The following is a 21450-nucleotide window of genomic DNA, read 5'->3' as shown; positions in this document are numbered from 1 at the left end:
ATACAATACCGTATTATTATATGCTATAATAAGTCCTTACAGAAATTTATTACCGGAATGATCAAAGTAATAACTTAGTTTTTTAAGTATTCAAATCGCTGAAAAGTGTTTTTTTTTTTTTATTATTTTGACCACATCAGTAGTAAATTTCTGTGAGACGATGTTATTAATTAATGTACACACATAATGTTCACACATTGAATAAAAATATTTTTGCAGTTGAAAACAATTAGTTTTTTTTTTTTTTATAAATCTTTTATCTCCACCAATGCGATCGATAAATCATGTGTAATTGTAGAATCAAAAAAGTATCTGTAGTCGTATAGAAACATCGGCAATAACATCTTTCGTCTAAATGTTTGGTCACACTCTGATATTTTTCTTCTAGTTAGAAACTCAATGTTAAATAATAATTTGTAAATTTCTACATACATGACAGATCTCGTTCCTGTCTTCTCTTTCTTTTTTATTTGATTTTAACGTCACATTTGCGCGCACAATATTCTATAATTTGTTTACTTTTGAAGAAGATATAAGATTTTATATAAGAGACGCGCACAATTTTCAAACCTCCGCGTATGCGAGACGGAAGCGCTTCTTCGAAGTCCGGAAGCTCGTCGGCCACGTGACACACGTCATATGATCACGAGGTGATAGTCAGGTGCTTCGAAGCTTCTGCTCTCGGTGTGGCTTGTTGTGCAGTTTGGTGTTCCTCCTCGGATTCTCGCCCCCATTTCGGCTTCCCACGATGACGGATAGCGCGAGAAAACCGAGTCTGGTCCACGCGACGCTCCTCGTTCTTCTAATCGTCGTCTGTCAATTCGCGTTTTCTCGCGCTGGCGGCACGCCCGCCGTGATCTGGTGCCCGCACAACGACTCGTACTCCGATTACGACTCGCAGCTCAAAACGATACGCTTGAATCCGCTGGTAAAATTGTCGTCGGAGGATTTCGAAGAGAGTCTGTCGCAGTTGAGCGTGACGGACTCGGCGGTCATCGTCGCCGACGAGTTGTGCGTCGAGGATTTGAAGAACAACAAGGTTAGTCCGATGTCATTCTCGTAGAGAATGATTGCACGTCCGCCCCAAAGGTATTAAAGATTGATCTCTTACACGAGTACGAGAGAACACAATATCTAAAAGATAGTGTTTGTGTTTCTATATATATATATATATATTGAGAGATAACGAAATACTTCATTGCCGTGTGAATGTTTACAGGTGTTGTCCCTGGTCACCAATGGCTCCAAAGTACACTATTTCCCGCGTGTTGTTATGCCTGATGTGGTTTTCCAAAAAATCTTCAGTACAGGACAGGTGAAGACGATAGAGGATGTAAACGACAATCACGAGTTGAACATGATTCTCAAGGACACCGATTCAAGCAGATGTGTAGCCCTCACAGGAAAGCAATGTCGTTACAGCGAACGCATAAAAAGAGATACTGCGGATGCCGATGCTTCAGACGATAATAAAAAAGATAAAGATACAAACGAATTCAAGATACAAACCGACAGAATTATTTTCTATTCAGCTCAGCCGCTTCTGTTCAAGGTAAGAAACTCATCATTGCGTGAGAAATGTCAAAGCATAATTCAGAAGAAACAATTTTAGAGTTCTACGTATCAATCAGTAAAGTGTGACTTAAACTTCAACGACAATAAATGAAAAAAAAAAGTCAAAAATTATATAATTATATAAGAAAAATAAAATAATTAAATTTTATGACGTAAGAGTAAACAACAATCTTATTTTTTAGTCCGAAAAGATGAAGAACCATGTGGAACTTTTGCAATCCAACGTGACCAATACTTCAACTCGTACGGATCAGAATCGCACGTTGATTTTGAACATTAAGTTTGCCGGCATCGAGGAGATCGGCGAATTGGTGCTCGAGTTCTTTTTCCCGGTCAAAAATGCGGGTTACTACACGCTCGAAAAGGTCAACAGCGAAGAAAACAACGCGGTCACCGAATTATTCGCCAAGAGAGAAATTTATTTCCCGTACAATTTCTCTTATCACTGTTCTCTGGAAACCGTATTCATTAAGAACAGGGATGCGTTTCTGAACATCACGGAAATGCAGGTGCAGGTCGATCACAAGGACGCGGTGTTCAACGACGCTTACGACTGCGTCGGTTTCACCAGCATACCGATCTGGACGGGAATATTTGTCAATGTTTTATTGATTTCCATTCTGATATGGGCGCTCGTCATGATCATGGATATCAACACGATGGACAGATTTGACGATCCCAAGGGAAAGACCATCACGATCTCTACAGCGGAATAAACAATTAATAATAATAACAATAGACTTGTATAATGTAACTGTAGGAGAGTCATATTCATACAAAATTCATTATCACACAGGTAATATCGTAATGTAACATCCCCCGTTTATTATGTTCACAAAATACTCACTCGAGAGAATTTACAAATTCGAGAGTGTAGCGCGTGTTCTCGCGTGAAATCGGAGAAGCAGTATCGATAATGCTAGTCTCGTCGCGAAGAACTTTTCTCGATGTATAATAAATATCATTCCGTTGTGTTATAATTCTTAATTTACAGTTTTGGTATTTATATATATATATATATATATATAATTTGTTCACACCGCATACCGTGCGTATCTGCTGCTTGAGTGATTGTAACAAATCTTTTCGTCGTAGAGTTTTAATTTCTAATATTGCGTGTGTATGAAGAAAGTTATACGAATATTTGAATCGAGAAGGTAGAGCGCAATTATATATTGTACCAAAAATAAAGACGAACAACAGGAAATTATAAGAAAATCGCAGTCTTTTACTATCGGTGTCAATAGAAAAACATTACATAGTCAATGTATATGCACAATGAAAAAAAAAAAAAAAGATAGATTATATATCTCGCGTGCAATGCCGTAGCTGTTAGAGGCAGCAGCGGGCGGGGTGTCTTGACACTCTCGTGAAGGCATTTGCACCGCCTCTGTCTGCGCTATTTGTACAGAGCATTGTGATACTTATTGTTTGTTTTTTTTTCCGAAGTGAACAGCAACGCAGCTATTGCGAGCTGAAAGCTAGTTTTACTCGGTAAAATTTCTGCCGAGAGGGCCGTTTCGGGGTAAAACGCCTACTCGCGCCTCTACAAACGGCTTCCTTGTTGATAAGAGTTTGTAAAAAATATGTAACATATGTTTTATGATATATATATAAATGTTTAAGAAAGATAGTATATAAATAAATATACGTAAAAATTGACTCGAGTGTTTCTCTTCTCGTTCACGTCGAACAGGCAGGAACCTCGATACCGTGAATCATCATAAACACCATGGAGTACGGTGGTAAGATCACGGGATCCGCGGGATTCAGTATCACAGGTCGAAACGGCGGCAAGTCGCCGTTCGGTCGCAGCTTCAACACTTTGCCGTTCATCTTTATTTCACTGTAACAAAAACAATTAAAATTTTGTCAATGCTGATCAAAGCCAATAAACTTTTGTTTATAAAAAGTTAAAATTTGCCTGTTCACAGCTGTTTATGAAAAAAAAGTTATTTCATTTCTGTCTTGTAGGTGATACATGCCTCGATTGCAAATTATCAGCAGTCAAAGAGTAGAAGAATATCTTCACGTATTTTTTTAACTGCACAATCAATTCCGGGATGTAGACGCGGGCCGCGATTTTGTCTAAGTTCATTCCGTAGATAGTGACGGCCGGTACTCGAGCGATCAGAGATTTCTTCGGTGTGCAATGCGCGTAAAGTCGCACGTAGTCGACGTTGCTGGGCGTGTGCAACTTAAGAACCTTCTCCGACACAAATTGCTTGTAAAAAACGCTGACCCACCAGTCGGGATTCGGCGCGAGTTCCGGCGACACCATGGCGTAATAACCGCCGAACAACGACTGCCTTGTCACGACGTTCAACCCCGCGCTGGCGCTATATCCCAATTTGTCCAACCAAAGAAATCCAGCCACAAATCTGTCAGATAATTCGGGCGCTCCGCCGCCGAAAGCGGTGCTGGTTTCCGCTGCAAATTAATTTTCACTCGGTGCAAAACGTTTTCTTTGTAAAAAAAAAAAAAAAATGTACTGCAAAAATAAAAACGTGCAGTAAAAACAAAAACAGTTCCACATTTAAAAATAAAATAAAAACAGCTGGAAAACGAGAAGTAGAATTGTTTTTTTTTTTTCGAGAAATTTCCCAATTTCAACCTACACAACCACATGGGAACGTTTCTTCCCGACGCGGCGACGAATCTCCCCATGGATTTAATTTGCTGCGGCAACACGTCAAACGTAAGAGGATTCACGAAGTCCTCGACATTAGCTTCTCGTCCGTTCAAATAATACTGATGCCAGCTGACGTAATCCACAACGTTTTTCTGACTCCTGAGAAACATCTCGGCATATTTCTCTCCTTTATTCTTGTCTCCGACATGATTCACTTCTGGCCCGATAACGATGCTATCGGCGTATCCCGCCTTGTCCAATAATTCTCTCAAACGATCGTAATCCTTCGCAAGCTCTGTTGCACCGATCGTCACGTTAAACACGTGTCTGAAGGAATTTGGTTCTAAAAACAAAAACATATTATTTATCACGTACGCATCACACTATAATACTTAATATGTTAAATTTGTGTTCACACCATTTCCCAATTGCCAGTCCAATTCCATGCTCTGACTCTTAGCAAACGCGATAATTTCTTGAGCGTTAGTATCGTTCCAAGATCCATCCGGATTTCGCAGCAACACATTTAGATCAAAAATCATTCGCAACTCGGACTTCAGCGCGAAATCGTAGACAGCGAGCAAATCCGTACTGGTAATGGTAAAGTTGCTGATATCCTGACCGTCCACAGGACTGGGTATCTTCTCGGAAAAACTCTGTTCCACCTGAAGCATTGAATTGAAGAGACAATAAAAGTTGTCAATAAATCGATACAAGTAAATAATTTTCTAAAATAAAACAATTAAAACTTATTTCCATTAGAGAAAAAGTTCTAAACTTTCCAAATTGTGAAAATCCCGAGTTTTAACATTCACGAGATTCTTAACAACTACAGAGACCCACCTGATTCTGATTAAATATCAGACAATCGGCAGACGTTCCGCCCACTCTGACGTAAGCTGGACGTAAGTGACGACCTAGATTGACGAATTTTTCTTTGCCGACAGGCAATTCCTTCATTTGTCGAAGTAGAGACGTGTCAAGGCCGAGCGACAAGAACTTGTCGGAAGTAACGTGCAAAAGAGGCTGTTTTTTATCGAAGTGCAACACATGGGTGCGAACCGGTGGGTTCAAAGTTGGAAAAGGACATATGTAAAAGGATAGTATCACCAGTATCAAGAACACGGCGAGTCCGATGGAACGACAACAAGAGGGTATTCTTGAATCTGTTGAACCTGTGACAAAAAAAAGAAATATCATATTCGGAATTATATGCGAATTAAAAGTCCCGACGACTTGAATTACGCGGAGCTCAGCTGTGCGTGTATTTTAAAATTTAAATCTCCTACGATCACGTGACACAACAAACTTCCGGTAAAGATGGCGACATTCGCTGTTTTGTAACGATTGTCGGCAATTAGCGGCGTACACAAAACAATTAATGATTTGTGACAAGTTGAGGTGTTTTTATTTTAGAAAACTGCAAATTGTGTGTTCTTGTTTGCAAACAAGAGTAGTACGCTTTTTATTTTCTTGAACACGTACGTTCTTGGACGTATTCTTTCAACTTACCGCTTCCGACGAGAATGTCATTTCGAGGATCATTTAGTTTTTGATAGAAAGGACTCTTGCCCCAATTATTGTTTACAAAGTAGCTCATTGTCGTCTCGGAGAGAGGAGGATCCAACGGGAACCAACAACCCGGTCAGAGGTCAGATCAACGTTGCGAATGTCAATGTCATGCGCGCAAATTTGCCGACTCTTTTGTATGTCAGCAGCGAACAATTGACAATGGGAGTGATCGGATTTCCGCTTCGCGCGAAATCTGAAACTTAACTACGTTGAAGTATGTCACAGTTTTACGAGAGTTGAGTCACTTTCGGCGAGAAGCGATTTAACGTCACTTCGGTCCAATCCATAACAATATATTGGACGAGTGCATAAGTTTTGCGACAGAAAACTGGATCCTAAGTAATTCTTTTATTTATTAAAACCGATTCTCTCGTTCTACCAAGTAATCTCCGTTGTTTTCTATTTTTCTTCGCTGTTGTACTTGATAAAACGAAAACAAATCGTTTTTGATCAAATTGATCCAAAACTCGGTCCAATATGATTTTTCCAAATTTTAACTCTCTGCTCCGAAAATTTTTCTTTAGCAGATTTCGTGCACAAAAAAATATAGAACGCGCGCCACACACACACACACAATAGTTCTCGAGTGACGAATTATTAATTACATTTTATTTAAATTCGAACATTATTTATTTCTTTTTGGATAAAGTGTTTTTATCTTGTCGGACATCCTGTTCTGTGTCATCTGTTTGTTCATAGTGATTGGTGGATAATAAAACTGTCCGAGGACTCTTGAAACACGCATCAGTCAATTTTTGACCAGACGTAGATGGAATTTCACATTTCGCGACGACGACGTTGTTCGCTGTACAAGTCGCTTCTCCGATGCTCGCACTTGGTATTTCCCTATTGACAAATTGTTCTCTCGTTTTCTCAGATCTTGCTCGACATCGACAGTGTCTTCGTGTTTTGCGAACTACCAAGGAGAAATACAGAATTTATTATAAAATAAAGAGATTCACGCAATTTAATGTTCTGCGGTAATTAAACTTATGTACGTTATTTCTCCTCACGTCCAAAAGAAAAAAATCAAACATACAGAACTGTAGATTTTCAACGAAATAAAATATGAGAACAATGTGAGAAAGTTTACCTGTAGGCGAAGAAGCGTGAATGCTCGAACTTGAGCTGGAACTCGAAGAATTAGGAGCGCGAGATCGACTTCTATTTGCAGCGCGATTTCTATAGGATATGCTGCGACGGCGTTTCCGTCTCGTTGTTAATCTCTGTCGCGATTCCGTATTGCTAAGCTCGTCCTCGGCCCAAAACTGCCAATCGACATCGCTCGATCTCGACAGAGCTAGAGTTGAAGGCTTTAAATATACGATTCGAGTTACATGTATATTCTAAAAAAAAAAATTCTCTAACAGAGAAAGTCTTTTTTCTCAAGTAGAAAAAGACACAATGTTGAAATATATTTTCCGTATATTTCACACATATAATAACGTAATCTAATCTCGCTCGCAAAAAAAAATTTGACATCAACAAACGGAATCTCCCGTGTTGCGGGAATTGTATGTATCGCACCGAATGTGATTTGTTGTTCTGTGCTTTGCTCACGTTTTGTTCAAAAATACCGGAAACTTGACCACTTCTTCTTTTCTCTCCGATTCCAGACGTATCTCGATGATTCTCATAACCCTCCTCTTCAGAATTACACGCCGGTTTTACGTCTCCCCACGAACAATATCCCATTTTTGTTTTCACTCAATATTCAGATGCCGCACTGTCCGAGTGACGACATCATCGCGCGTCTCTTTTATGGATTAAATGTTTAAATATACTGGTGAATTTTTATACGAACCGATCGCAATAAATATCAGTCGGTCAATCGCAAGAGTTACGCGAGATGTGTAGTGTTTTTTTCGCGATTTGCGATATTACCGTAACGTAAATTTAAAAAATCATTTTGTGTATAAGTTAATTCAGTTAAAACGCAAAATTGACTGATGTTATGAGTTAATTTTTTATTTCATTTTCGTGAAGTACAACAGAAGCGTAACATGTACATACATGTTAACATCTTTGACAGCAGAAATTAATTCATCTTTTGTTACATATCCTTTTTTTTTTTTATCTAGACTCAAGGCGATAAAGAGAAAAAAAATCCATAAAGAAGGAAAAAAGTTACATTATTGAGAGAAAATCTTATAATTTTTGATGATGTGAAAATGAAAGAGAAAATCTTATAATTTTTTTCCTCAAGCTTTTCTCACGCGCTCGATTAAATTTAAATTTAGTTGATACACATATATGTATATACATTATATATTAGACATACGTGTTCAATTTAATTATACTAGATACACCTAACCAACCTTCTGTTCACTAATATGAGAGATAAAACTCGCTGTAAGTCTATAACTCTCAAGTGTGTGCTATTCTCTCGATGTCTGAAAAATACAAACTGCAAATTTTCTCGCTCGCACTTTCTTTTCTTCGCGACCACCGTTAGACACACAAATTTAAAATCTTCATACACGCCGACTCGTTAATTGCGATTTTTTTTAATCGTTCTCGGACTTTCGACGCTTCTTCGAGCGCGGATTGTCGGTGTCGTGAGGACTCGGAGTGATGTGGCTTCGTTTTCGCTTGATATTGCTCTCGCTCGCGTCGCTGCTACTATTCGCAGCCGTTCTGGTCTCTCTTCGAAACGTTCCCTCCCCGGTTACTTGAACTAATATCTAAAATTAAATGGCAATTACTATCATTCAAAAGCATACGCATATCATTTTTAAAAGAAAACATTCGGTTACTACAGACAAAATACGTTTAGAAATTAAAAATTACGTCGTGCGTTTACATCAAATAAAGATCGTCGTTCTTTTTCTTACCTGCATGTGCTGCAAACACTCCTCTTGCATCGATATTGCCATCTTATAAATTACCGTATCGTGTTTGTTGTACATGATGGCGTTCTGAAACATAAGCATGACGTCTCGCTGAAAGTGCATGGTGGATCTGATCGTGCCGTTGTCGATGTTCTTCTTGATGGTCGACAGATCCATCGGTCGGAAGATCACCGAGTGATATCCGGGCGCTTGGTCCTCCGTGATCGGTCTGAGGAACACCGACGCGTACTTGTGCGTGGCCAGACGGTTGTAGACGAGCATCACCGCCTTCTTCCAGGCGCGGTAATCCGCACCTTCTCCCGTACTCTCGTTCTCCGTCTCGCTGTCCACAGCCACGGTCTGTCTCTTCGAATACGTCTTCATCGCCCGTCCGCTGCTCAGCTTGCTCAACGAAGATTCCTCCTCGTCCAATTCGCCAGATTCCTCCACGACCGCCGACTCGGTTTCTTTCTTCACACTTTGCTTGCCTTCCGCGTTTTTCTTGGTCGTTTCTTCTTTTTCCTCTTTTTCCTCCTTTACCTCTACCTTGATCTCTTTCTCCTCCTCCTCTTCTTTCACACTTATCTTTGGCTCTTTCTTAATTTCTTCGGTGGAACGGAACGACGACAATGGTTTATCCTCCAAAGCCATTTCGGTTTTCAATTCTTTGGATTTATTTTCTTTGCTATCGGATTTGTTGTTCGCTTCGGCGTTGACCACTTCAGTTTCAACGTCAGGTTCGCTCTTAACGGTTACCACCTCCGTGGTATCTTCGATCGTTTGAATCGGTTCGGTGCTGATTTCCTTCTTTATTTCTATTTCCTGTACAACGGAACTCGTAGTATCTTTCGAGGAATCCTTGACCTCTTCCTTTTTAACTTCTTCCGTAATTATCTCTACCGTTTCTTCGACGGTCTCCTCCTCTTGCGATTTCACCGAGAGTTCCTCCTTCACTTCAGCAATCTCTTCTTTGATCAAAACTCCGTCTTTGAACGATTCCAAGGATTCGGCGCTCTCAACCGTATTTTCAATTATCTGTTCCTCGGCTACAGTTTTCTTCTTGATCTCCGAATTCTGACTGCTCTCGTCGTCCTCCAAGATCAAGCTGATGTCCTGCGACTTCTCCGTGTCCTCGGCACTGGGCATGTCGTTGGTCACCTCCGAGGAAACACTGACGATCTCCGCGGACGGCACGACGTCTTGCTGGTCCCCTGTAATTTTCGCCAAATGCATTTCTAATTGATCTAATCCCGCGTTATCTTTACCTTCATTGTCCTCCGCAGGCTCCTTCTGCTCTTTGACGCTCTCGGATGATTCTTTATTGTTGGGCACGATCACTTCTATTTCCTCGTCTTCCTCTTCGTCTTCCTCAGCGACTTCCTCCTCCACGGTCTCCTCTATCGTCTCCTTGGCCTCCTTGTCCAGAAGTTTAGAATTGGTTTCTTCCTTCTCTGCGTTCGACGCAACGTCGTCCACAGGCTTCACTTCGACGTCTACGTGTTTCTCTTCCGTCGAGACGGTCTTATTGTTCTCCGCGTCTTTGGTTTCCAATTTCGAAATTCCAAGCTCCTCCGACAGATCTACTTTCTCATCGGAAGTACTCGTCTCGGATTTCGTCACCTCCGGCGGATTCGATACAGTTTCCGTGATCTCCGTGACGATGATTTTGGGCTCTTGCGATTCTATGGCCACGGTCCCGATGATCTCGGCAATGTTTGACGTGCTGGAGTCGATCTCCTCAATCGCCATTTCGCTCTGAGGTGAATCGGACAGCGACACCGCCTCGTCCACGTCTCTTGATTCTGGTTTCACTTCTGCCGTCACTATCGGAATGCCCACCGCTTGCTGAGACACACCACCGATAACCGCTGGTGTCACTGTCGTTGTTGTGCTATTCGTACCCAGAGTTTGCGGACTGCCAGTGATCTCTTCCTTGATCAACTCCTCGATGTCGCCGATGATCTCATTTATTTCGTCTTTGTCCATCACGTCCACCATTATGTCTTTTATGTCCTTTCGTATCACGTCGTCGATGTTTTCGATAATCTGCACCATGTTATCCGACGCGGATATATTCGTCGGCGCGGTAGCGATGTTGGCAACCGTAGTTGCTGTTGACAGTGTCGTTGGAATCGTCGCTACTACCGCCGTCGCGTTTGTCAGCTCATTTTGTACAGCGACCCGATGAACTTGAGGTTGCGGCTGCACCGTTTGTTGAAAGTTGTTGTGAATTATTGCACTAGTAGACACTGCCACAGGTACTTGTTGTTGTTGTTGTTGTTGTTGTTGTTGTTGTTGTTGTTGTTGTTGTTGTTGTTGTTGCTGCTGCTGTTGTTGTTGCTGTTGCTGCTGCTGTTGCTGCGCGTGAGAAACAATGGGAGTCTGCAGATTGGGAAGAGGCCCTCTCTGTGCACTAGTCGGCATTTCCAACAGCATCGAGAGCGTGGGCGCACCTACGGACGGTCGTTCCGTAGACGCATTCGCACTGGCAATCGCCGTTGAGACCAATTGCTGCAGCTGCGGCGACACGTTCTGCGCTAACTGCGCATTTAATATCTTGGGACTAGATCCGAGTAAGCTGGTGATAGTTGGAGAGGTCACCGAAACAGAATTCACCGGAGTGCTCGGGAAGGATTGAATGGTCTGAGTGGTTGGACTGGGAGATTTTAGTAAACTTGTTAACAACGGAGATCTGCCACCTCTGTTGCTCTTTTTCTCATCATCGTTTTCTGCCGGGGTTTCTGTCGGTGTAACCGAAGGTTCCTGTGTCGTCTCCATCGTGCCATCTGCGATCTTGCGTGTCTGATTTGGAATTGAAACAGGCGAGCTCATTTCCTGTTTCTGTTGCTGCTGACGTTTCAACAACCACATCATGCGAGTTCGTTTCGCTAGCTCGGCCTCACGCTCCTCCTGCTCCATTTCGCGCCACATCTTTTCCAGCTTCTCATTAGTAATTGAGTTCGACACGAATAAGTTGAGATCCGTTTTAAGCCGCAGATACTCATCTTTCTGATTAGCCAGACTCTGAGTAAGTTCTGCTACTCTTTCTTGTGTCAATTTTCGAACTATAGATTCACTGGTAGTTTCGCCGCTTTCCCGTTTTTTTCTTTTTGGTATGTTAGTATTCTCTAGTAAAGATGCGTACTGCATGGCACATGACTTTTGTGAGAACCAATCTGGGGGTCTTGACAAATCTTTTTCAACTAACGGCTTCAAAGTTCGAGATACGGTCATCCAATTTTGATCTCCGGATTTCAGTACACTTGAAGCAAGACATAATTGTTCTCGCACAGTCCATGCGTCAGGATATATACGTTTAAGTTTCAACCCTGAAATTTATTTTACATTTTTTTAGATTCTACAATCAAATTGTAAAAACTAAGCATGAATGTAATCAAATATTCAATAGCATAAGTTCAATATTTGAAAAGAATATTTAACCCATTTGCATCACAAAGAAAAGTCAAAAATTCGTTCTTGTCACCAAAATTTTTTTTTTGGCCTGGTATAAATAATATGCGCTTTGGTGATAAATGCCAAAGTAAAATGCGCGCATATACGCGCTCTGGTGATAGTGGCCAGGCAAAATGCGCACATATATGCGCAAATATTATGATGCAAATGGGTTAAAGGACATAAAATCTCTCTTAGTTGAAATTCAATGTATTTATTAGCTTTTGAATCTTCTACGAGCTATTGGAGATATGAAATGGGACCAAGGTAATGCATCTCAATTATCGTATAAAACTTTGAATAAAAATACTGAAATGACACAACGCTAACAAACGTACAAAAAGAGTAACTGTCAAATCTTTTAAATCAAAATATTTGCAATATACTGACTTGACTTTGACATTAAATTAACCTCTCTGACGTTTAAGCTGTGCACTTTTCTGAAAACTACAAAATCTATGAAAATTTGTACGCACTTTCCTGTAACGAGGCCATTGCCGAAGTGGTTTTTTTTGATATTTATGAAATAATCTTGTTGTACAAATAAAGAATTTGTGATGATTTTTGAACACAAACTTGTTTTTTTTGGCGCGTTTACGTTCACCCACCACAAAATTTTATGTGTCAACGTTAAGCCCGTTCCGCACAAACGCAAGTATCCAGTCTCGTGGAATTGACCAATCGCAAATCAGTCAATCGGCCAATATGATTGGCCAATTCCGCGAGACCTGCCGCTTTTATAAGCTGTCAGATAAATGTCAAACTCTTCCCTACACTCTGTTCAAAGAGAGAAAATACCTGTAGCAGACGAAAACTCGTCTTGTTTTTCGTGTATCTCTCTTATCTCTCCTACCAAAAAGCTTCCCCACTCCGCAGTGCTGTACTGTTGTACGGAAGCGGATGCTCTCAATTTCCAATATTGGCAGTAAATATTGAAACACAGTCAGTGAGACATCGGACCGTTATTCTTAAATAACGATCGAACGATTTGATACGGTGTGACAAGTAGAGGCAGAGTTTTTCTGTCAGTGAATTATTAAGAAAATCTTATATGATAAAAGAAGAATTAAATATCTAAGTTTTTTTATTATCGTCTCCTGTGAAGAAAAACAAACGGGACTAGAAGAAAAACAAACGTGAACAACGAAAAATTAATAATTTATTGGCAACATATTGGATATTGGATGTACTTCAATATACTGGAGTTAGGTTAGGTTAAGTGTACGATACTGAGACCACGTTGGATTCAAAGAGAGAAGAGAATCCTGCGTATAGAAGAGAAGAAAAGCGAACAGAGTGGGGATAGCGCGTTGCGCGCGGGATTGGCGGGATATTCGCCGGCAGCCAATGGCTGTGGAGTAGGCGGGCTTTCTAGTAGAAAAGGTGCGCGAAACGAGTTTTCATTTATTCGATTTGTATTTTCACTTTCAACCCAGAATACAAAGGTTCACGGCCGATTTCTTCATACCTCTCGATATAGCTATCCTCTGGATAAATTCCTCTGAGAACCAATAAGAAGAACCAATTTTGGGAGATATCTTCTAGATAAAGTTATCGAAAACTTATCTAGAAGTGAAAAAATTGGCAAAAGTAGAAAACTGTCAAAGTAGAATACAAAATAAGACCTGGTTTATGCGGGCCTAAGATTTTAATATTTCTGTTTATTAACAGAAGCATAACAGAATATAACAGAAGCATTGAAATCCTATAGTTGAACTGTACCAATTCCGGCATAAATTAACAGTTATTACCCGCATAAACAAGGCCAAAACAAGGCCTTATTTGCCCGCATAAACCAGGTCTAACTCTCGTACAACGCGGTACAAATGAACAACGTGGTTTCGATATAACTTACAAATTGTAGTAAAGTGAAGTTTAATCTCGTTTTTTTTAATAAAACGCGCTTGTGCGAGCCTCTTACTAACGCGGCATTTCTGTGGAACAGAATATTCGCGTTATTACGAGAGTTACCTCTGTGAATGTATGTATTTTCTATAAATTTCTATTTAAATATCTCTATATTTATGCGATTCATCGGCGTTTTACACATATACGCCATTTTTCTTAAACAAGATGTCGCGCTTGTGGAGTCTCAACTCAATTAAAAAAACAATTCAGCGCCCACGCGAGAAACCCCGCTTCTACGTTCGCACTTTGCCGTCTATGGTTGATGAGATTGTCCGCGGTGCGGCACCTAGCAGCGTGCGCGTGAGACTTGACGAAATGCGGTTTTGTGTCCCCGGTGTTGCTCGTCAGGTCCGCTCGAGCTACGTCGATTAGTGTATATCCACCGCTTTGCACATAGCACCGGGAGAGTGCGTAGCGTTCAATGAAAAAAAAAATGGTAGTTATTTGGGTGTAGTCGGGGAGAAAATTTTCTGCAACACCAATGTGAGTACCGGCTGGCTAAACGGGATTTCCAAGTGCTGTTTGTCGATACATCGCGGGGCTAGTATGACCGGGTGCGTGTCGGAGGTAATGAGAATACGAGCGAGCGGACGGACGCTCGTACTCCCTCGCATGAAAGCCCAAGACCGAAGTAGGTACTGTTGGTTCGTGCATCTCTCTCTCTCTCTTTCTCTCTCTCTCTCTCTCTCTCTTTCTCTCTTTCTCTCCGCATGACATGTATCATCGCGTGGATTTTGGCGACGAGTTTTTTTCTCGTCGGTCAAAAAAAAAAAAAATAAAAAAAAAAAATAAACGGCGCCTCGCGTGACGTTATCGCGGAATGTCGTGGGTTCAGGCGCCACCTCGCCTCGTCAGCGGGTCGTGTCGTGGAACGCGCAAAAACGTGTCCCCGCGAGCGATATTTTTGGGATAGATGTCACATTATCTCGTTATATTATCTCGTTCTCTCCGCGGTGTCTTGCGGCGCCGTGCGCCGTTATGTATGTGTGTGTGTGTGTGTGTGTGTATGTATGCGTGTATGTATATGCATGCGCATTTATTTGATTTGCGAGCACCTCTATGTGTGCGGTCTTGACCGTCGAGAGCGTATTTGTGTGTGTGTGTGTGTGTTTGTCTGTGTGTACGTATGCGTGCGGTGCGCGCGTGCGTTCGTTGCACGAATGTGTGTGGTTCCTTACCCACGTCAGTAAGTGTGCGCATCGTTAAAACCGTGTATTGGTGAGAGACACGTCAAATGTGTGCGCAGTCATATACAACACAACATGTATATGGCCGTCTGGATTCTCTCTGTATTGTCGTCACATTTTTCATGCAACGTTATCCCACGATATGCCCGACAACAATCTTACGATTTTAACGGTCTTCCTGTTTTTGTTTGAAACATTTTGTCCGCATTGATAATCGACACACACGGAACGTTAACGCACATATGTCTATTTTCTTTATTAATACGTATTGATGATTCAAAGAATTCAAAGAATTCAGCTGGGTTTTGTACGGGTAAAAACCTGATCAAAAAATTTCTTCCACCGTGCAGTTTATCACCTTTGACTTTTATTATCAATTAACTGGTTCTTGTACATTGTTTGCATTTAATATCTATATTGTGTATAAGTTATCAGATATTCTAACACTCAACATATTTCATATATTAAAGTGAACATTTTAAAGTAGCAGTTTGTAAGGTCATGGCTTGTGAATATTTTATCTCTCATGGGCATACATTAAATTCTCATTTAAAAAACTTTCAATTTTCCCTCAGAGAAAAGTGAAAAATTGTTTCTAATAATTGCAAAATAGTTTAATTTGCTGTTGATAATGCGTGTGTATGTGTGTGTGTGCGCGTGCGCGCGCGCGCGCGTGTGTGTCTATGTGTGTAGAACATGTTTGTGTAATCTTAAGACTTCACGTAATATATATATATATATAATTTATAAAAAATTAAATTTATTTTTTGATTTCAGATTCTTTCAGCTCTTTGGACATTAGAAATTTTTTAACTAGTTTAGCAATTAGTACAGCAAGATACATAGTCTAAGCCAACAAGATGTTGCAGATATGGGTATTTTAACAAATATCTTGTAAGAAAGACTGCTTGTTAAAAACAAATTATCTTGGACGAAAAAGTTTTATGTTGGTTATCTTAAGAAGATAATGATTATTAACTTTATATCGAAGCGAAGCTGAGCGAGAAATAGGTGCGAGAAATTGGTGAAAATAATTTTGTGAAGTAAAATCTTGAACAAAGTTGGTTATGTGCAATGCCGAGATGTTACAATGACAGCAAGACAGTGAGTTCAGTGAACAGCAATCATACGCACAGTATAGACGATATTGTATTAACGCAATCGCATGGTTTTTCAATTGGAAGCCAGTTGGAAGCAGATGAAGATCCGCCAGTAGTTGAGAAATCCCACAGACGACTTCGGTGTGACTTGAGTCCAGTTCCAACAAGTGGAAATTCTAATTTGAACATAAAACTGTTTGGTTTGAAGGTGAAATTAATTAGATTCTTCATTATGCAAAATCAGGCTCTTTATATGAGAACTTCAATAATGAATTGTAAAGTCCATTAGAAGATGTTTTGAAGATGTTAAAAAATTTATTAATTTGTTATTTTTATTTCTTGTATTTTCCAGAGCGATAAAGGTACTCGTCAGGATCATCAGGTGAGCACTGGCTTCGGGGGGCACAGAGAAAAAGATAGGGATACTAAAAAGAAAGCAGCAATAGGCAATACAGTGCGTGGATTCCTCTCATCTGGCCACAGCAGGCAGGACAGGTATAATGATGTCTGTATCAAAAATCATGCTTTTTACATTGTCATTTGTTATGTCTTACTACTTGTTTTGTAGACAATTTTTTATTATTATTTTCTGTACGTAATCAACACATAGATGTTTTGTTTTAAATATAGAATAGTATTTTTTTATCAACTTTTTATATTATTTTTTATAAACTACTAGTTTGCATTTGTGTGTAATAGTTTGAATTTTTTTTTGATATGGTAGATACTTAATGTAATAGTATAAACTAAAAAAAGAGTTAAAGTAAAAAAAACAGTATCTTTGTCTGATAATTTTACTTGAAAAAAGTAATTTGTTTAATATCCGAGTCTTGTGCATATCATACATTCCATGCATAAATGTACTAGTGTTTTGTGATTAGCCTACTTTTACTCTAATTTAAACAGGTGAAGACATACTTAAATTAATTGCACATAACACATTTATTCATGGATAGTACTTTAAAAACCAATGCTTTTTTAAGTGTGATGACATTTAGCTGCACAGCATTATAGAAATAAATACATACACCTGTTACATGTAGAAATAACAAATGTAATGTCTCTGTGTCTGCAATAGATTAAGAGTTTTCTCTTTTACTTTTGTCTTAAGAATAATAAATATATTTAAAAGTAGAATTACTTCTCTCTATATATGTGAGAATTATTTTGAAAATTTAGATTTCAAGATTTTGTGGATCAAGAACCATGAATCTTTCAGGTATGAGACTAACAGGCAACGTACTTCGGGTGGAACTGGTGGTGGCTTATCTAGTTTATGTCCTAAGCTGGTGGCCAGTGGAGGCAGTGGTAGTCAAAGTGGTATCAGTTTAGCAGTGGGCCACATAGCCTCTCAGGAAAGCGGAGGCCCCTGTGCAGTTGTAACGACTCAAAGAATTCACGGTCACGCACATAATCATAGACGCCAAAGAAAACTATCTATTGTCACCCAAGCAGGTTCTAGTGCCAATGCTACTGGTGATAGGAAGGTTAGTTATGCTTTTAATATTTCATTATATGTCGATACGTCGTTTTGATTATGTCATTTTAATGTGTTATTAATATAGTTGAATAATTTCAATATAATTTAAAATGTCATAATTTAATATTATCGTGTGTAGGTATTATCCAGTATAAGTCGCACCTCTAGCATCTCTAAAAAACAAATTCGAACACAGCGACATGATCAGAGTACTGAAGCTTTGTCTATAAATAGTAACGGTCTTGCGGCTAGCTCGCCATCTTCCAAAAAGAAAATAATTTCCACGTTACGTATCTCTGAAAAGTCACCTGTCCAAAGTGTGAATTCTTCATCATCGTTGGATCATGAAAATGATCGTAGCTTTAGTGATGCTGAAGAAGCAATTACAGCAACGGAAAACGTACTTGCAGCACCAGGTGAAGTGTTCTCACGTCTACACACACGAGACTTGCAAAATAAAATCACGTAAACTGATGGAAAAAAAATAATAATTGTAACGATATTCTATTTTTATGTGACAGGGTCTAGTTCTACGCCTTCTACGCCAATTAGTAAAGTAAAATCCGCCAAATTCGTTAAGAATGAGGAAGAAAATGTGGAAGAAAATATTCTCGAAGAATGTACTAATCTGCAGCGAAATACTGAAGATGTACAACACGTAACTTCAAATGAGCTTGAACAACAAAATGATATGCCACTAAAACCGTCTATGGTGCACAAATCGCAGACAGCTAATCAGGAAAATATCGCAAATATTAAACAAAAATCGTTATCGAATTCTACCGCTGGCGCCAAATCGATTAGTGACCAAAAAGTTTCGAAACGTAAAAGCGTAAATTCCGCGGACAAAATGATCGAGCATCATAGTAGTAAAGATATCGAGTCGGTTAACATAGAGAAGGATTTAGATGATACTACAACAGACACCGAAGCGAATCCTACAGACAATAGCAAGGGTAAACAGGCGAAAAGTAGAAAATCTATCGGCTACGCGGATAGTGGTGATGACGGTGTGGATAAAGAGACTGCGAATGCTATGAAGACTGTATTTAGTGATGAAAGGGAAACGGGGGATAACGCGGGACCGAGTGAAGAAGTAATTAAGAGTTCGAGGTTCGTAACGTCAAAGGTACCGGAAGAAATAACGGAAGCGGAAACCAAAACGGCGGATGTAGAGAAAGAGGTGGAAGAAGAAAGGATGACTATATTCGACGACGATGGTACTAGTATCAGTGATATTGTGGCAACACAGGCGCTTCACGAATCGTTGAGTAAGTTGGGTAAAGTTCCGCCGTTAGATACTAAAATGGAAGAAGTACAGAGTACAGATTTGCAAGACAAGACGAAGGTAGAGGAGCAATCCGAGAAGGATATGGTGGCACAGGAAGAAACAGTGGAGGGTTTTATCGGTCCTTTACTCGACGAAAACTTTAAAGTTGATGAGAAATTGTCGCAGAAAACAATGGCGATGGAGGAGGTTCAAAATTTATTGAAGAGAGCTAGAGTTCAAGCTGTCGAAGACGACGACGACGAAGAAAAGGCTGTAGGTATTTCACCCGATGGAAGATTTTTGAAGTTCGAAGAGGAGATCGGTCGTGGTAGTTTCAAGACTGTTTATCGCGGTTTGGACACTCAAACGGGCGTAGCTGTAGCCTGGTGCGAATTGCAGGTTAGTAAGATCTTCTCGATAATTAGTTAATTTGTTCACCATACGCACAGAACGGCGTATGGAGTAGAACTCAAAGCTCGTTTAATCGTTAAAATATCAAAGAACCCTGCCAATTTTCGATAACTTGCTTCATAGCAATATAACTACATTTTGCTTTCAAAAAAAAAAATTGTAAAACACTATAACATCTCTATTCAAATAATTTTGTTTTTTTTTCTCAAAGATTACTTATTTGTCACACAGGAGAAAAAGCTGAATAAAACAGAGAGACTGAGATTCAGAGAGGAAGCTGAAATGTTAAAGGGATTACAGCATCCGAATATTGTAAGATTTTATGATTATTGGGAAGTCACACTTACCCGTAGAAAATATATTGTGCTAGTCACTGAACTTATGACATCAGGAACACTGAAAACGTAAGTTCTTTTAGTTGCTCGAAAAAAAGCTTTAATTTAATATGTATTATACGCTTTAACTTTGCCATATTGTAAGATATTCAAGGTACAGCGTTTGAAGGTATTACAGGTATTTAAGAAGATTTAAGAAGATCAATCCCAAAGTACTGAAGTCCTGGTGTCGACAGATCTTGAAAGGCCTGAGCTTCCTTCATTCTAGATCACCACCGATTATCCATCGTGATTTAAAATGTGATAATATTTTTATTACGGGTACGACGGGAAGCGTGAAAATTGGCGATTTAGGTCTTGCGACATTGAAGAACCGGAGTTTTGCGAAAAGCGTTATCGGCACGCCAGAATTCATGGCGCCTGAAATGTACGAAGAACATTACGACGAATCGGTCGATGTGTATGCGTTTGGAATGTGTATGCTTGAAATGGCCACAAGTGAATATCCATATTCCGAATGCACAGGACCAGCGCAAATATACAAACGCGTAGTATCGGTGAGTGTACAATATCGTTGAATTTCTACGTTTTAATCTTATATTTTCTTTGACAAGTTTGTAGTAGTGATATTTTTTACATATTGGTACAGTTAGTTCTAGAAAAAAGACATTTATCTTTTTAAATCGGGCGTGAATATAAATTACAGCACGTGATAAAACATAATGGGTAATTTGACAATGCTTTGTTTATATTACCTACAGGGTGTTAAGCCACAGAGCTATGACAGAGTTGAAAATCCGGAAGTGCGCGATATCATAGATTTGTGTATACGTCTGAAGAAAGAAGAACGACCGCTCGTTAAGGATTTGCTCAATCATGAGTTCTTCGCTGATGATGTCGGATTGAAATTGGAAATGGTCTCGCGTGATTCGGCAGTTGCAGATCCCGAGCTATCGCGTGTTGAATTTCGATTGCGCGTGCTGGATCCCAAAAAACGCACTAACAAACACAAAGAGAATGAGGCGATCCAATTCGATTTTGACATACAAGCCGATAACGCAGAGGAAGTGGCGTTAGAAATGGCGAAATCCAGTCTCATATTGGAAGATGACGCTAAAGCAGTAGCCAAAATGTTAAAATCACAAATTAGCGCTTTGCTGAGAGAAAGAGAGGAACGTAAAGCCAAAGAAGAGAAGGAGCGCTTGGACAGAGAAACGGTCACAGCAACCGATGCGGCTAACACCGCGAACGCTGAGAACTTGTTGCAGCAACAGTTGTTACTTCAGCAGATGCAATTGCAGCAGCAGCAGCAGCAACAACAAATTCAATCTAATATCAATATGCAGATGCAAAATCAAGTTCCGATGCAATTGCAGCAATCGCAAATGCCCATTCAACAGCAACAACTGCAATCTGCTGCGCAACCGGCTCAACAACATACCTTGCAACCTCAGCAAGTTCAGTTGGTTCAACAACAACCGATAATTCAACAGCAAACGTCAGTTGTGCAACCCCAGCAAGCGCAACAGATGCAATATCAGCAGCAGATACAGCAGCAGTATCAAGCGGCACCACCGCCTACGCAGCAGCCGCAGCAGCAATATCAAGCGGCACCACCGCCTACGCAGCAGCCGCAGCAGCAGTATCAAGCGGCACCACCGCCTACGCAGCAGCCGCAGCAGCAGTATCAAGCGGC

General features: G+C 40.1%; 5 protein-coding genes across 7 annotated transcripts in view; 2 read left to right on the top strand and 3 right to left on the bottom strand.

Annotated features, from left to right (window-relative positions):
- The first annotated feature begins 628 nt into the window (after positions 1-628).
- On the top strand, positions 629-2871 carry LOC109853682. The gene is made up of 3 exons (XM_020426019.1): positions 629-1039; positions 1220-1552; positions 1758-2871. Exons 1-3 carry the CDS (start codon positions 749-751, stop codon positions 2289-2291), a joined length of 1158 nt encoding a protein of 385 aa, XP_020281608.1. The 5' UTR covers positions 629-748; the 3' UTR covers positions 2292-2871.
- A 138-nt stretch (positions 2872-3009) lies between these two features.
- LOC109853681 (heparanase-like) lies at positions 3010-5999 on the bottom strand. Its single transcript, XM_020426018.1, has 6 exons — positions 5720-5999; positions 5051-5382; positions 4626-4872; positions 4194-4550; positions 3561-4005; positions 3010-3421 (listed from the first exon to the last, which is right to left on the bottom strand). The coding sequence occupies exons 1-6, from the start codon at positions 5805-5807 to the stop codon at positions 3259-3261; spliced, it is 1632 nt and encodes a 543-aa protein (XP_020281607.1). The 5' UTR covers positions 5808-5999; the 3' UTR covers positions 3010-3258.
- Positions 6000-6408: 409 nt separating this feature from the next.
- LOC109853727 lies at positions 6409-7910 on the bottom strand. The gene is made up of 3 exons (XM_020426097.1): positions 7307-7910; positions 6873-7092; positions 6409-6695 (listed from the first exon to the last, which is right to left on the bottom strand). Exons 1-3 carry the CDS (start codon positions 7472-7474, stop codon positions 6409-6411), a joined length of 675 nt encoding a protein of 224 aa, XP_020281686.1. The 5' UTR covers positions 7475-7910.
- A 70-nt stretch (positions 7911-7980) lies between these two features.
- LOC109853718 (bromodomain-containing protein 8) lies at positions 7981-12662 on the bottom strand. 3 transcript variants are annotated; one of them, XM_020426083.1, is made up of 4 exons: positions 12540-12662; positions 9876-11939; positions 8614-9821; positions 7981-8463 (listed from the first exon to the last, which is right to left on the bottom strand). In XM_020426083.1, exons 1-4 carry the CDS (start codon positions 12556-12558, stop codon positions 8287-8289), a joined length of 3468 nt encoding a protein of 1155 aa, XP_020281672.1. In that variant the 5' UTR covers positions 12559-12662; the 3' UTR covers positions 7981-8286. The 3 variants fall into 3 exon arrangements, with proteins under 3 accessions (XP_020281672.1, XP_020281669.1, XP_020281670.1); XM_020426080.1 differs by having other exon boundaries at positions 8614-11939; XM_020426081.1 differs by lacking the exon at positions 12540-12662 and adding an exon at positions 12454-12533 and having other exon boundaries at positions 8614-11939.
- Positions 12663-14303: 1641 nt separating this feature from the next.
- LOC109853732 (serine/threonine-protein kinase WNK1) overlaps positions 14304-21450 on the top strand; it is an 18200-nt gene continuing 11053 nt past the window's right edge. The window contains exons 1-9 of the mRNA XM_020426108.1: positions 14304-14602; positions 15936-16466; positions 16611-16753; positions 17478-17745; positions 17878-18154; positions 18260-19407; positions 19651-19823; positions 19933-20311; positions 20516-21319. Of these exons, the coding sequence (XP_020281697.1) occupies positions 16233-16466; positions 16611-16753; positions 17478-17745; positions 17878-18154; positions 18260-19407; positions 19651-19823; positions 19933-20311; positions 20516-21319 (3426 nt within the window). The 5' untranslated portion in view covers positions 14304-14602; positions 15936-16232. The remainder of the gene's footprint in view (positions 14603-15935; positions 16467-16610; positions 16754-17477; positions 17746-17877; positions 18155-18259; positions 19408-19650; positions 19824-19932; positions 20312-20515; positions 21320-21450) is intronic.

Source organism: Pseudomyrmex gracilis, unplaced genomic scaffold (genome assembly GCF_002006095.1).
Source record: "Pseudomyrmex gracilis isolate BER0280 unplaced genomic scaffold, ASM200609v1 scaffold_53, whole genome shotgun sequence".
Taxonomy (NCBI): Eukaryota; Metazoa; Arthropoda; class Insecta; order Hymenoptera; family Formicidae; genus Pseudomyrmex; species Pseudomyrmex gracilis.
This window is presented reverse-complemented; position numbering and strand designations above follow the sequence as displayed.

Coding starts and splice junctions, on each gene's coding strand:
- LOC109853682 (XM_020426019.1), top strand. CDS start 749: ATGACGGATAGCGCGAGAAAACCGAGTCTGGTCCACGCGACGCTCCTC. Junction 1,040..1,219: donor AGGATTTGAAGAACAACAAG/GTTAGTCCGATG, acceptor GAATGTTTACAG/GTGTTGTCCCTGGTCACCAA. Junction 1,553..1,757: donor CTCAGCCGCTTCTGTTCAAG/GTAAGAAACTCA, acceptor CTTATTTTTTAG/TCCGAAAAGATGAAGAACCA.
- LOC109853681 (XM_020426018.1), bottom strand. CDS start 5,807: ATGAGCTACTTTGTAAACAATAATTGGGGCAAGAGTCCTTTCTATCAA. Junction 4,873..5,050: donor TGATATTTAATCAGAATCAG/GTGGGTCTCTGT, acceptor TCAATGCTTCAG/GTGGAACAGAGTTTTTCCGA. Junction 4,006..4,193: donor AAACGTTCCCATGTGGTTGT/GTAGGTTGAAAT, acceptor ATTAATTTGCAG/CGGAAACCAGCACCGCTTTC.
- LOC109853727 (XM_020426097.1), bottom strand. CDS start 7,474: ATGGGATATTGTTCGTGGGGAGACGTAAAACCGGCGTGTAATTCTGAA. Junction 7,093..7,306: donor AGAACAACAAATCACATTCG/GTGCGATACATA, acceptor GTATATTTAAAG/CCTTCAACTCTAGCTCTGTC. Junction 6,696..6,872: donor TCACGCTTCTTCGCCTACAG/GTAAACTTTCTC, acceptor TCTCCTTGGTAG/TTCGCAAAACACGAAGACAC.
- LOC109853718 (XM_020426080.1), bottom strand. Junction 8,464..8,613: donor AGTGTTTGCAGCACATGCAG/GTAAGAAAAAGA, acceptor ATTTAATTTTAG/ATATTAGTTCAAGTAACCGG.